The sequence below is a fragment of the Falco cherrug genome, chromosome 11 (genome assembly GCF_023634085.1).
Source record: "Falco cherrug isolate bFalChe1 chromosome 11, bFalChe1.pri, whole genome shotgun sequence".
In the NCBI taxonomy this organism is placed as follows: domain Eukaryota; kingdom Metazoa; phylum Chordata; class Aves; order Falconiformes; family Falconidae; genus Falco; species Falco cherrug.
The window spans coordinates 10,014,486-10,030,284 of NC_073707.1; the positions used below are offsets into that span (position 1 = coordinate 10,014,486).

The 15,799-nt window shown below is 40.6% G+C and overlaps 1 protein-coding gene across 2 annotated transcripts in view; it reads right to left on the bottom strand.

Moving 5' to 3' along the window:
• The window catches only part of LOC102055325 (glypican-5-like), a 390,460-nt gene that overhangs the window by 145,714 nt on the left and 228,947 nt on the right, over positions 1 to 15,799 (bottom strand). For both annotated transcript variants that reach the window (XM_055723939.1, XM_055723937.1), the window contains one exon: positions 12,615 to 12,735. In XM_055723939.1, coding sequence (XP_055579914.1) covers positions 12,615 to 12,735 — 121 coding nt within the window. The remainder of the gene's footprint in view (positions 1 to 12,614; positions 12,736 to 15,799) is intronic.

The window sequence follows — 15,799 nt, forward strand, 5'->3', positions numbered from 1 at the left end:
AAAGCCTGAGGTGTTTAGGGGTATAGAAGCTGAGGGCCTGGATGTTTTCAGGACTACAGAGCTCAAATCTCTAAGTGACATTTTCAGCCATAAAATCACAATTAAAGGTAAAAAAAGTCCCATCTATTCTCAGGAGTAGGCTACATTTGCAAATGCACAGGAGTCACGGCATACAGACTCTTACACGCACCTCATTGCTATTCAAAAGAACAGTAATGAGCAAATGGTTCCCAACTGTAATACCCGAGGCTTTTCTCAGCGTCATGTGCACAGTAGTAAATTTTCTTCCAGCCAGTAAGTGTATGCAAATTCTGCCTTCTGTAAATGAGCGGGCTGCTGCTTAATCAGTATTCGCCATTTATTTATGTCAGCCTCACTGGTGGTAATCCAGGCAGCCTGCACTCACAACAGGAATCTGCTTCATGCAAGATACGGAGAGGTGCTGTTTACTTTCGTTGTCACTTCCCTTGGATGTTTTCCTATAGGAAGCAGGAACTTCCAGGTATCCCACTATCAAGTTGTTATATAACTGCTCTTGCTTTATACACAAGAACATATTTCAGTGTACAAAGGTATAAAGTGCCTATTCTGTTCCCAAGAACTATTGTCTATGAATTCAAGCTGGACCTTGAGAAAATTATAAACAGGAAGAAGCGAGGCATTTAAGACTGGTGTACATCTTTTCATAGATATGAGCAAGCAAACAAACACAAAGCAGAGGGGCACCAGAGAAGATACGGAATCTCCCTCACTGGAGTTATGCCAGACTTGGTTTTACAGGGCCCTGGATAAGCAAACCTAAGGCCCTGCTTTCAACAGAAGGTTAAGCTGGGTTATCTCCAGATCCTCCCTTCCAACCTCAAATTACCTATTACTTTCTGGTAACTTTTATACTCTGGTAAATGCTGGTAGAAGATGGTAGAAGAATCACACTGAAAATATATGCCTCTAAAAATAATCTTATTGCTAATGTACTTTGACAAAAATCCTTGCTATCCACTGTCTATTACTTATGAGAGCCGTTAACAGAAGCGCTCTGTGGGGCTCTCTGCATTTTGTCATTTAAGCACCACGTAAGCCAGTGCACACAGTGTTGGTTTGGACCTAAACTTTTAACAAGAGCCAGGGAAGATCATTCAGCTGTGTCCGAGTTGCATTTCGGACACAGATGCACAGTATTTCCCTATCATTATTTCTACCAGTGTTTCACTTCCTGGGTGAAGGAAGCCATGGGGTATTGCGATAAAATGTCAGCTCTGAAGGTATCAACCTGGAAAGGCATGGCGGGGAGAGTCTGGTTAATATTGTAGCTCTGCCAAACACGCCAGCCCTACAGACAGCTACTGAACACGAACAGAAAGCCTTGGGTCTCCGTCTGTGCTGAGCTGACACTACTGCCCGGTCCATGGCGCAGCTGGGGTTGCTTTGCAAGCAGCTCACCCACCACATGGGCAGACAGGGCTTCTGATCTCCTCGAGCTCTGCAGGCCAGGAGAACCTGGTACTTCAGGAGGCCAACACTTGTCCTTTGTGAGCGGCAGGGTCCCCAGCCTCTCAGGAAGCTCAGCTCTCAGCTGACCAGAGCGTCTTGCAGCTGTGAGAAACTGTGCTCCTAGAGCCATGTAAAGAGAGCTCCCACAAGCACGAAATCCTTCTCTGCGAGACACTGCAGCTGCCTGCTCCAAGCACTGCCCAAAGCTCAGGCATAGGCCATGGCTATTTGCTTTCAGGTGCTGCGTATCCATAAGCAACTCCTGCTCCTGTTTGGGACAGTATGTGTAGATCAAGTGACAGAACAACAGGGTTGCAGGACATCTCTCTTGGACGTCTTTAACCTTACTTAAAGATGAAGTCCCCGTGTGGTTCCCTGACACTTGGTCCATCTTCTTTGGCTTTGGTGTGGTTTGGTTCCTTACTGCGTGCTGGTGCATTTCACCTGTTACTGATATCACTTTGTCTGATTTTTACGATCCCTAACAATCCAGACAGAACAATGTTTATGGGAAACTACACCACAGTCTCCCTGTGACCAAAGAAGTACCTTTTCCACTCCTTGCTATACTTTCCTCTTAAGCTTACATGCTGGCCTCATACCTACGCAGGACTGAATTGAGTTAGGAGGCAAACTGCACAGACTGTCTGGACTGCGATGGCATCAGCTGATACACTCAGCTGAGGAACTTTCATGGTGCCTTTAAATAATACATCTAGCTTAATTAGGCTGAATTTCAGAAACAAAACATTTCAGTTTGGGTAAGAAAGGCCATAAAAAAGTAAGAAATTTAAAGACTAGCTAATGCTTATAAAAGTAAGCAGATAGCGAAAATCAGAGTGCAGTAGGGTTTGTAAAACCCCCACTAAACTTTTTTGTATTAGCTAAACTTATTTTTTATGCAAATTTCAAAAACTTTTCACAAAAGCAAGAAGATAAAAATTAAGAAACAAACAGCTACAAATAGAAGTGATTCTCCCTACTAGACAGTTCTCTTGCAGTTTGTGTTAGCAAGCAGGCAGGTAAGGCTCAGCCTTTGGTATCTGATGGGAAGTTTATTGTGGGAATTCTGATGAGACACATGAATGTACAGCATCAAGCTTTTGTAATGGAGAAAACATGACATTCCAGAATTAATGCTATTAATGGAGAAGTTTCCTGGAGAAGCAGGAATCTTAAAACCTGGAAGAAGGGAGCGATGTCTCAGCGTTGGGATGGAAACAGCCTCCCAGGCCTGCTCGTGGGACAGGGAGCAGGAAGGTGCCTTCTGCGCTGCGCCAGTACAGCCTGGCCAGCCATCATGCCAAGCACCCAGAATGCCGAGATACCCGATATTTTGGAAACACACTGAAACCAAGGTCAAGGAGGTCTGTGGCCATTCAAGAACTGCATCATGCCTTTGATAAAAGAGCAGTAGCAACAACAATTGTGCCAAAGTGGCATTTGTCTGATTTGACTAATTAGGTTGATGCATCTATGTATGTCTTGCTTTTTTAATTCCAACTTGGCAGAAGAGCTCATGATGAGATGAGGAAAAGTAGAGTCTGATGTCCTAGGATCTCTTCTGGATTTGGTGAACTACTCTCAGCATGGCTCTGGGATGTGTGTGTGATCAGATGGGTGTGAGATGTAATATATGTGAATCTTTACAAGTATTATGTAAAACAAGTGTAAGACAGGCTCAGAAGTGAAACAGGTCTATTGTAAGACTGGATTTCTTCAAATTGACAAATTATGCTATTTCACTGCAGCAGTTCTGCCTGAAACAAGAGGACTGTTTCCTTTAGTCTTCCCTATTTTAGTAATTACTTGTGAATGTTTCCCTAGAGTAGAAGTGAAAGGCTACTCCTGAGACAGCTCCTCTCCAATATTCAGGCTTGCTTTTGAAACTCCAAAGTGTAAGGGAACGAACACTGATAGAAGCAGCGTGCAGATCAAGTATTCCTCTGATACTTGCTTGTGGCCCTAATTTTCTCCTTTAGAGACTAGACAGTGACACCAGGAAGTTTGCCGGCCCTCACCTCACACCTATCATTAGCTCTTCTTTATTTTGTCCTCCAAGAGGCATGTGACTGATCATACGAGTACAAAAGGCACCAAAAAGATTGAGATGCTTTAACCTCTCTACACGTTGCAGATACAGTGAGGAGACGTTAAAAGGGCTGCTTGCCTGGCCAGACAAGTACGAACCATCTCACATTAAGCTGCCATGGAGGAACCGGTTAAGCAGCCTAAAAATGAGCGCTGTAAGTGTTACCGATGACTTGACTCTCACGCTTCTGGGTTGTGCAGGAGGCATCTGGGAGCAGCATCGGGCAGCCACAGTGGGCAGCCATATCAGGCATCTAGTAAGAGAAACCTCTCCAAGGGACACCAGCTCTGGGGCTTCTCCGGTCCAGGTCTGATTCATCCCCTTGTGCTACAATGCAGCCCAAATCATTGCTGGAAACAAGCTGTTTGCTTTAACTGGGAAGTGGCAGTATACTGTAGTAGCATTGATTGACTCGTCACCACCAGCAGTACAGATCCACTTGAGCTTTACAGACTAAATTGGGGCTTTAGGTAGTCTTTAGTTTTATTCTCTTACACTGCTTTTTCTACCAGTCTCCTCACTTTAGTAGTGGAACAGAAAGAGGAAAATGACCCTGTTCTTGCTTTTGGCCAACAATCAATCAATTGTTTGAAGACCTTTCCTCTACCCTAAAGAAAACAATGATCAGCCCATAAATCTCTTGTTTTTCTTTCCTATTATGCTAAACTTATTACCTCCAAAAATAAGCACATTATCGTAGCTCAGGAATGAGTTCAAAAGTAAATACCAGAGTCACACTTCTAATGATAATTTATAACAATGTATATGACTTACAACTACTAGAGTGATCAGAGAAAGATGATGGGCTAATAGAACAAAAGAAGTTTTTACATAAAAGTGAATTTAAAATTTCAGTATGACAACCTTAATTCAATGATATTTTCTGACTTTCTTCATTAAAAAAAAAATCAACATCAAAACAAATAGGTTAACATAGCAGTCAAACCCATCCTTCCTCCCCTGTGCCAATACCCACAAAGGGACATTTCTGGTCAAGAACAGTAACAATTGTGAGCAGTTGAACAGTAACAACAGCATGCATTTCGGTTAGCACCTTATACCACAAGGAGAATAGTTATTAGAGTGATGCACTTTTCTTGGGGTGGCAAGAAACCACAGTATTTCCATTAATGGTGGAAAAGTTTCTCTTTTGCTGCCTCCACCCCCTGGGCGGCCACCCCAAGCCCCCGGTCTGACCAGCTCTCCCTAGATGCCTCATGCTCCCACCCTGCCTTGCTTTCCTGCCTGCCCTTGGGTTCCCACATCAGCCCTCATATTCCCATGCTCGGTCTCGTGCTCCTGGTACCACGTTTCACTGGTCAAGCCAAAGTTGTTCCCTCCGAGGTCTGACCCCCTCCTTACTCACAGCCATTGCACCAGAGGACCCGAAACTCTTCAGCTCATCTGTGAAAATCAGTGTCAGCTCGTGCTTCACTAATCACCTGCAACTAGAACTGGGCACTCAAGCCAAAGGACAGAATCTGTATTTTTGTTTTAAGTAAGACTCTTCTTTTCAAACTATGTTTTTCTATATGTGAAATGTTTTGGCTCAGTTATAGATTGAAATAGTAGCTCTCCCCTCCCTCTCCCTCACTTGGCTTAAGTCACTACTATGACTCAATATGTGATTTTGATTTATTAAGACTAATTTCCCACAATGAGCAAAACAAAACACATACAATGGCCCATCTGGGCAAATAATTTCTGAAAATGCTTGCAAGACAAACAGCACAGCATACTCTGAGACACAACACAAGAATAATAAACGGGCATTTTAGCATTATATGTTTGCTAGCATATAATAAGATATGCTGGATTTACGTTGCGATTCAGATTTGTCTTACTTTAAACCGCTACATTTTAGTTTAGTTGAGCCAGTATTTCACATGATTTCTGTTTCTATTGAAACCTTGATGCTGTTTTTAATACTAAGAAGTCATTTCTCAATTCTAATTAAAATTATTTAATTATATCTCAAGTCACTGTATTTAACAGAACAAAACAAATAACCTGCAGAACTCAGACCAACAAAAGCACACAGATTTCAGCCAGCAATGACATATACTGCAATTAGCCATATATTACAACGTTAACATACCCTCTCCATAAAACAATGCTGCCATGATATTTTTTTCAGTGGAACTGGACTAGAAAGAGCTCTTCTGTTCTGATTCATGGACAAACTCTGGGTTTTGACAGGTTTTGATGCCCCAGCAGAATGAAGGTTAGAGCTTCCAAACTCCTTTTCTTTTTAAAACATAGCGTTGTATGAGAAAAGAAAACCACCACACACAGCCCAGTGACTGAAGCTGCCTGGCCTTGAGCAAGGAGATCCCACATCTCCAGGTGAATAGTCTGATGGCTGAACTATCATCATCACCTGGTCTGCTTTTCTATCTGCCCCTCGAGGTATGCAGACAAAGGGAATCTGAGGGAGTTTTTCTTCCTTCAGGGCCACATCTGCGTATTTTCCAGTGGCCTGCAGCCCTCAGCCTGTCCCTGCTCCCTCCCGTGGATGCTGCCCAGCAGCCTCACCTGGGATGCCTAAGCCAGAAGGTCTCAAAGCAACAGCAGTTTGCAGAAACCTAACACCAGAACAGGATTCTGACAGACTTCAGATACCCCAGCCTGCTATTTGAATAGATTTCTTGTGGGTTTTACTCCTCCTAATGGAAGCCGTGACAGATAAATGCTCCTGAGCCGTCAGCAACTATATCCTGTTTAATTGCCTGAGAACTACAGCCTCCACTGAAACATTTCCTAGTGAAGCAGCCCCATTACTGTGTAGCCTGCTATACGCACCGTATCCTGATGCACTATTGTGTGATCCATTGCTCTGCAAAGAGGGCTCTTTGTTGATTTTGATTTTTCTCAGTAACAAAAGAATCCCCCAACAGACAGCAGATGCATTTCCTCCACTTTGATTGACAGGTTAATGTGAAAATATGTTACAAAAGCAAAAAGCTACAGACCCAAAGATGACCTGCTAAGAACCATATATGACAGAAATCTGCCAGGTTCTTTAAAGAAGTGAGAGCATGCTAAATTGCTATTAGGTTTTTCTTTCTTTTCCCCAGGCTGGCAGCACTTACGTATCTTTTCTCGCTTTAATCACAGATATGATGAAATCTGATGTCCAAAATTTTTATACAGCATACATTACATATGTGTATATATGTATATCCTATGAAACAGAAAACCATACAGAAGACCACACAGAGAAAGATTATGCTCAGCCTTTGAGTAAACTGGATTGTTTCAAGCACTGGGATGAATTGTTTCATTGCATATGGATTATGAAAAAGATCATAACTTAGAGCTGAGCGTTCAACATCTATATCTGGAAGCAAAGAGATGTCTGATTCTTAGCAGGGGAGAAGAAAAACAGCCCATGGATTTAATAAGAACAAACATTTTGAAAAAAAAAACAAACAGGATGAGAAACAAACTGTATAACTGATGAAGTAATCTGAGCTGATAGTTTATTTGACTACAGGGGTGAAAAATTTTTATACAGCAGAGCAGGAAATAAATAAAATAAACAGTCCATTTGTTCTTTCCTAGCATTATAAGACTTTAAACATAATTGTTTCAGGTTTCATTAATTCTGTATTTTCCTGAAGTATGTGCACTTCTTGCTGCTATTTATTAATCAGCCAATAACTACTGTATTAATTCAATTATCACTGATGTTTACATTTGGGGATGAAGGTGGTGTGGGCTGTTATTGCCTTTATAGTGATATGAATTCAAAAAGAACCAACACAGCTGCAGAAGTGTTTGCTTCAACGAAAATCTTTTGTACCCAAACTGCAGACAAACCAAGGCGAGATTAATCTTTAAGACTTCCATGACCCTGACCGTTCAAAACCTGCACTGAAGAATCAACAGTCTCTGTTGTGTTATGGACTGCTTTCACAGCTAAGTAGTGACGTGGGTCCTACATTAACTGTGAAAGACAGTACCAGCTTTGGGGTCAGTTGGGTGGCATCCTCAGCAGGGTATGATGGCGTGCCCTTGGATGTGCAGAGACGCAGCCTTTCACCTCCTATATTTCCGGATAGGATTACCATCACAGAAGTACCTGTGTTACAGTCTCATGCAATGAATCCTGAAAGCATACTACGAGTGCACAGACTGTCAGTACACTGTACACGCTGTTTAACGAGGACCGGGGCCCAACCCCTTCGGTGTGTCTCTATTACTCTCTGTATCTGCATTAAACTCAATGCCTCAAACTACAGATGGTCTGCATGGTTAGCCACTGAAGAGGGAAGGAATATCTCTGGGATATTCAGATGCTTGCTTCACACTTTCAAAAGGGATATGGAGCACCTGAGATCCTGAAGAAATGTCCAAAGTCTCCAAATGTTTTGGGTAGGGGAAAAAAAAAACAAACCAGAAAGAGGACCTGTTTTGGAAATCCAGAGATATGGCGGTTCTTGGAAAGGTGCTCTGTTTTGTAAGAGACACAAATCTCTGCAGGTTTTGGGAGGTATTGGGGCGCAAGCAATAATACTCCTAAGCCTGTTGGGGCTTTTTAAATCCCAAGTGCTAGAAGTAATATAGCACCAGTTTTTCTAAGATGACTACCCTTCTTTCCATGTTTTCATTGGATGAAATAAAGAACAGAATGTTTTGAGTCTTACTCCAAGTCAGCTACAACTTTGGATGAAAATCAAACCAATTTAGCTACACTTAAATTTCTTATAAAAACTCTATAATGTAATAAATTTTATAGATGTTCAAAAAATATACACTTTTAAATTAAGTAGGAGTTAAATTATTTATTGTATTATCCTCTATTGTCTAACCCAATTAAATACACATTCAAGATTAAATTTTGGATAGCTCAGTGCTGTTGCTTCAAACTTCGCTATGACAGCATCCCTTGTACACAAATCTAAAAGGAATTCGAGTTACATGCATTTCTTAGTTCAGCTGGCAGATCCATTAGACTTTGATGGGGCAAAAAATAAAAAATGTGGGTCCAGATTCAACAAGATTTGCTTGGCTTTACTCTCATTTTAAGCGCTAAGATATTGCACTGTCTTCTTGAATTACAGCCATGCTCTAAGCATTTATCTCTGACTGACAACAGCAAAACCCACTGATTCTAAAAATCTGTCAAGATTAGATTTAGGCTGACAAAAGACAAATAAGTTAAACTTGTATAATACTTATTATATTATAGTCCTTCGAGAATGCTTGTGCGACCCTGCTAGTAAAGCTACAGTCAAAGCTTTTTTCCCTAACATTCTCATTGCTTTTCATTGCAATTGATCCTTCAGGACTTTTAACCTTGACCTCAGTACTCCTTGTGTTTGAACTGTGAAAAGCATTATGCTGAAGAAAAACATGAAACCATATTTAAGTGTGATTATGTGGCAAGAGGTAGTACTCCAAAAAGGCACAAAGGGGATTTTATGTTTACTGTCAGTGGCAGTTCACATCTTTATTCACAAAAAAAAAAAAAGGGGGGGGGGAAGCAAAGATGTTACTTCTAACTGCTAGTTTTTCAAAATCAACCTGTTGACCTGTTTCTGCATTACTAAATGTAAGAGTTACTGTAAATTGTAACTCCGTAATTCTACTGATACGTGAATCAGCAGCTACAATAAACCCTTCAAATACCTTATCTGCTGGGGATGCAAGTAACAGTAATTGTTGAATAATATTCTCTAAATTTCATTTTACTTTTGGCTTTTCAAAATGGTTATAAAATAGCCTGCTATTTGCATAATCATTTAAAAAAAACCCACAACAACTGTGTGGTGAGGATTTAAACCCCAGATGAAAAAAATGCGGAACTGCTACAACCACTAACGAACTGTTATTTCAGCCTAAATGACAGGCAGGAATGGAAGATGACTTGCATACAGATTATTTGTAACGTGCTGCAGTTGGGATACACCAACTTGAACAATAATACATTGACAAGAGTTTTGTTCATGCCCATGGGATATAGGATCAACGAAGTTATTAATCCCTTTACATTTGTGGATAAGTCACGATTAGGAGCTAACAAAAAAACCGGCTGCTGTACAGCAAAGACTGTCAATTTTGGATTTAAACGAATGGTTTGCTACTTCTGCGTGGCCAGCGACAAGTCACTCTTACTCACAGCCTTGTGCTGCATTGCTGCCCCAGGCACCAGAGGCCCACCGTGCCTCAGTTGACCCTGCTGCATCTGCAGCCCGGGACTGCCAGCACAGCCAAAAGAGGCTGCAGCAGGAGTTGCAGAGTGATGAGGAAGAGCTGTGGCCCAGCAGTGGAAGGCAGGAGGTGGAAGAGGATCTATCGAAGACAGCAGTGATTACATTTGTTCCAGAAATTGTTAAGAATTGCTAAGTTACATCTTTTCGAGAAATGAATCCTCTTGATTTGAACGTAGCTGTAGTTGATAGTACTCCATAAGCTCAGCAAATTGATTTAGCAGCAGATCATTCTGATTTTCAAAAACATGCACATTTGCAAAACAGAGAGAAAGAGAAAGCCAACAGGTCCAGGCTCTGAGGGATAGATGCAGTACAGCTGGAGCTTTTTTTGTTAGGACAGAAATGTTGTTTCTTTCCAAAATCTCAGCACATCTTTCTCTTATGCAAAAACATGCTTTCTTCTGGATAGTTTAGCAATATTACTTAAGTGGTAGAAGATTATTTGGACCTAGACACATCAAATCACCTACAATGCAAATTCCATGCATTGCTTTGTTTTCTGCTCTCCAAGCTTCCCGCCTCTCTAGGATTGCTTCTGTACATGTACTATGTAACTATTGCTTTAAATTATATTGCAAATGTCAAACACTTAAGATACAAAGATAACACCTTATTTTATCACTGTTTAAATTCAACCTTACATATTGCCTCAAAAAAAAAAAAAAAAGAATAATTTGATGAAAATAATCAATCTGCCTATTAAATGAGTAATGGGATTCGGTACAACTCTTCTTCTATATAGTCTACACCCACTATTGATGACACTTTAAATTCCTGATTTAATCAGCTTTTCAGTGTCAGTTTTTATTTGTATATTAATATCACAACCAAAATGAAAATTCAAGCAGCAGAAAACAGCTACACATGTTTGATGTAGTATGTGAAAGCCTTAGATATTTAGCAACTTCTTTGATGCTTTGATCTCTGAAGAAATCTTACTAAAATTATGATCAAAGGAATTTATATTATTCCAAGTGCTTAAGAACAAACCATCTTAGGGCAATAATCAGTATTCTGTTTAATCCTTCACCCTTGGAATCTATTATTGTTAAGCACCTCAATCTGATGGGAGTTACATTTAGTTAAGGATGATATTCTCCTAAAACAGAATTAGAAGTAACAGAAAGCAACACTTCCAACTCACAGAAAGAGTAGGAATTGGATTTTATTCTTCTGGCAAAAAAAGTGTTCTTTGAAGCTGTTTTTTAAACATGTAACTGAAGAAAACCGGTATGCAGCTCATTATGAGACTGCACAGATTTTTATTTTTCTACAGCAGAAAAAGAAATAGAATTTCTAATATACAGCTACTTTTAATTTAATCTATTTCTAACTATTTCCTATTGTCAGTGTTTATAGAAGAACATTACACAGATGGATAAATCTAATATTTATAAAGTAAATTAACACTCTATAACACGCAAAGGCAGATAAATAATGAATTATCCTTTTCATCAATCCAACCACATAATGTCTATTTCACTGTAATATTGAAGTACTGCATCAGACTTGTTGTTGTAATCCCCCATGGCAAGTTATATCAAACAATGTGATACAAAAATCCCTGAACTGCATCCTACCGAACAGGAGAAGAATATTACAGCCAAGCCAGATTTCACAAAAACACTAATTACTAGTTAGATTATGGATCTACCACCAGTGGTCGATGAGAGGTAAAGGAAGGTTGTACTTTTGCAGGCTCATGTAAGAGATGAAACCATGACTCCTGGTCACAGCCACAGTCTTAATAGCCTCCTACATCCTGGCTAAGCAATTCCTCCTCCCTTTTACCTGTGCAGAGCATTCTTCTTCCTGCACACCCCACCTGCAAAGGTGGACTTTAATCTTACAGCAGTTTTCTACTAACTGTTTATATCCCTGTGCTCCATCACTCTTTAATGGTGAAAGATTACGAGTAGACTAATGTGCAAACACATCTGACTCCGAACACACTGTTGTAAGCATTCTTCCAAGCTGCCAAGAAAACATGCCTACTTTAAATGAAAATCAATCTCTGTTAAATCTGTTAGCTCCAGCTCATTTGGACTGGAACTACTCTGAGAGACACAAAGAGGTGTGCTGAAGCAGGGATATCAGCGAATCATGCATGCAGCTTTGAAAGAGGGCAGATGCACCAGGAGTGCGAGTGCATCTGAGGGAATCTAAACAGCTGACGGAGGCAGACCCAGGTTAACCGTGCTGCTGACAAACTCATTGGGAGGCTATCTTCCCTTCTGGGCTGAAGAGCTTGAGGACAAGGCCTGTCAAGGAAATGTTTTCCAAGGTGCAAGGTTAATTTGTCGTGGAGCACCTTCTGCCCTGACTTCTGCATTCCACACAGTTATCACACACTTTTAGACCCATTTTTCGCTTTTGATCTGTTTATCTCCACACCACTGTAGAACAGGAAGCTGCACAAACAAGGAGATATCCCTCCGCCAGAGGAATATCACAGGACTCCTCAAGGTGCTCACACAGCCTGACTCTAGTCATAAGCTCCGTGTGAACTGTGGGGCTCAGGAGTTCCTCCGTGTTCCTGGGACTGTGGACTGCAGGGCTGTTACTCAACAGCTATGGAACAACAGCCAGGAATTAGAGCAACTTCCAGGGAAATAATTCCTCATTAAGAGTTCATAAACTGGACGGTATAACAGACTCTTCAATTACCTTTAGTACCAGGCCCACTCCATGGCTATTTCAGGCCTATGATCCTGGAAAATGTCACGTGAGAAGCAGTACTACCTAGTAAGTTTAGCTTCAGCTCTGCTATCAAAGCCAGTGGTAAAATGCTTTTATCTCTAAAAATTACTTACTTGATTAAAGTGCTGAAGTTTGTCAATTAAATTACTGATGAGTGGGTCCAATGCTCTGACTTTCAGTTCTGGATTATTAATTTGTGCCTTCAGTCCATTAGAAACAACTCTGCTGGTGTAACTGAAAAAGAAAAATAAGAAATTACCGGTGACTGGAACCATATCCATTGGAATAAAAAATCATAGTAAAGGGGACTTACAAAAAGACAGTATTTTGTAAATGGTAATAGAAATTTGTAAAAAATATTTATGTTTTTAAATACACCAAATTGGAATAAAAATCATAGTTTCTTGCAGTATCAGTTCAAGTTATTCAAGTCAAGAACTGCAACAATTTCACAAACCACACAGAAGTTCCTTTCATTCATATTTTAATATTTGAACCTTTATAACTGACATTCTCAAGTTCTTCCATGCAGCAGTCAAAGCTGATAGCTTCCAAAAAATTGTTCTTTCATAATTACAGAAACCCAGAGAACTGAAGAAAGAAACCAAACATCATGAGATCGAAGTAAAATCCAATGAAATGGCGATCTGATTTTGAAAAGATTCTTAATCAAGGCATGAGATTGGGCTTCTCCAGCAGTTTATCACCTAACCATTGAGTGACACTGTAAAGCTGCCCCTGCTCTCCCACCAGTGCTCCTCACCGTGCCTTACCCGCACTGCAAACTCCTAGCCAGGGTTCAAGTACAGGAATTCTCGCTAACCGAGTCCTGCTTTATTTGAGGAATAGCAGCTGTTCTCACACCATAATGACCTGTCTCTTAATTAGCAATCTCTCACTGACTGACTGCCTAGTTTCTGCCAGCCTTTTCTGGAACACACCGTAGTGTATTCTCAAAACTGAATTGGCTTGGGGGTCTGTCCACCTATGTACTCTCACAGGGAAAATTCCAGGATTGTGCACACTTGGTCTCTACTTCTAAACACTAAAGTTGAGAAGGTGAATCACCAGCACACCTACAGAGTTCAGTGCTTCCTGGAAGTATACAAAGTACTGCATATTGGCTCCAGCCTTGATCTGTTCATGCGTGACTTAACTTCAACCCATCCATAAGACTGCAAGTCCCAGAGAGATACAGAGCAACCTTTTTTTTTGGTGAGTCATGCTCACACTAGTTCAGCACTCACTTGTCACAAAGTGGATCACAGATATTTGCATGACCAGTTATGAACTGGACAACAGACTGTTCCCAAACCAAACTATCCTGAACTCACACACACACCTGGGAGCATCTCATTAAGATGCTGTGTTGGCATCTTTACAAGTCTGGTAGTAATTGGCTGTGCTCCTCTGGACTGAAATGTCAACATCCTGCTACAGCTTTCACTTTGATCATGCTTACATAGTTCAATATCCCAGATGTTCCCCCATCAGGGAATTCTTCGCTGTAAACCAATTTGTGCTGAAGTTAAGGACAGCACTTCAAAGTATAAAAAAGTGCCCAAATTCTATTGCAGAAAGACAATAATAACCTAGCTCTCCAAATACATTTTTCCTATCTTAATTTCATTTAGGATAAACAACAAATTTTATGCAAACTGCTGGCAAAGCATACTGTAGTATACTGCTGTAAAAGGTGTGGCTTAAAAAAAGAAAGAACTGAGAATGGTCCACCTTTTCAGTAAACGCAATAAATTTCACTTCTCAGGAAAAAGCAACAAATGGTTTTAGAACAAAGAATTGAGAAAAATAATGTTTTTCACTAATAGCCTGATCGTATTTAGAGGACAAGCATTAAGGAAAAGCTTTTTCAGGGAGTTTGGTGGGGTTTTTTGTTCACTGAACATTTTAAAGGTAATGTTCTAATTTTTCTTGATGTGTAACTCATACAAGTATAAATAATCTGGAAGTATAAACTTTCACGGTGCAACGGTGTGTGCAAAATGATGGTCAGGTTCCGATCTTACAAGCAGGCTCAGACAGGTGGGCAGATGTCCCCTTGAAGAACCCAGCTCAAGTATTATTTAGAAGTCAAGACTGGTACAGACCATATCAATCCCCACCGATTCACTTGGACAATCTAGGAACTCCGCTGCACCTTGCTTACCTTTAGCTTTACCGTTAGTCACAAATCATGCTATTTGCTGAATGCTTATCATTGCTCAGCATGTGAAAACACACAGTTACCCACTGTAGATGTACAGGGACACTCAACACACCTTTTTGAGATCATCTAGCTGCAATACAGGCAAAATCTAATTTAAGGGGTCAGCTCATGGCCTCCACCAGTCTGTTCTGTGATTCTCTGTGTGTGTTGCTTTGTCTGATCAGAAACTCATCAACAGCAGCAAAAAGCAAGGGTTTTCCTTTTCATTGCTCTTGATGGCTCTCCATTCAACCCCTGGTTAGAGCTATTGAAATTTCTCTGGAGACTTACGTCATTATAAGCCAGGATAAAGAATGCAGAATTGCTTCCCCTCCGGGTCGGCTGGAGTTTTTTTTGGCAAAGGATATATCGGTTGTTTTTTTTTCCCTGTGAATCATAAGCTTCCATCAAATGCCTCTAAGTGGTATTACAAACCTACAGTACTGCATAGAGTTTGCATAAACATGACCGATTCAGGAACAACAGCAGCAGCATTAGCATTAATGCCAGAGCCCTCAAAAGGACCCAAAATGTGGAAATTCAATCTCAGTCAACTCATATATATCGCTGTTGCTAAATACATACTCTCATTTACATACATCATTATCAGGAAAATAGGACCATTTGGTATGAATAATTTCACAGTCCACTGAGACAAAGGGGATACTCATATCCTTAAAGTTCCATCCATGTTTAAGGACTCACTCTTTAAAGCTCTAGAGATATGCATAAATTATGCACAGATATTTCTGTTGCCCAGGTTATTTGTAATTAGATTCATATTGTGGTTTACCTAAATTTCAGATGTCAGAGAAAGCACACATGAGTTGTGTGAATCCTGCATCATTTCCTTATCTGCTTAGTCTAGCACAGCTTCAGGATGGCAGTCACTACCAACGACATCTAACTGCTAATGTGAGACTCCAGCATATCAGAGTGGCCCAGATGTAATCTGGAACATGGGCTGCACAACTGGAAATGCCCAGAAACCCAACTACAGATCTTTGGCAGTGATGAAATAGATGTGAGCTGCCAAATGAGTGGTGTAAAAAGCTGATGTAAAGAGAGGCAAAAGACTTACTTGCAGAGCAC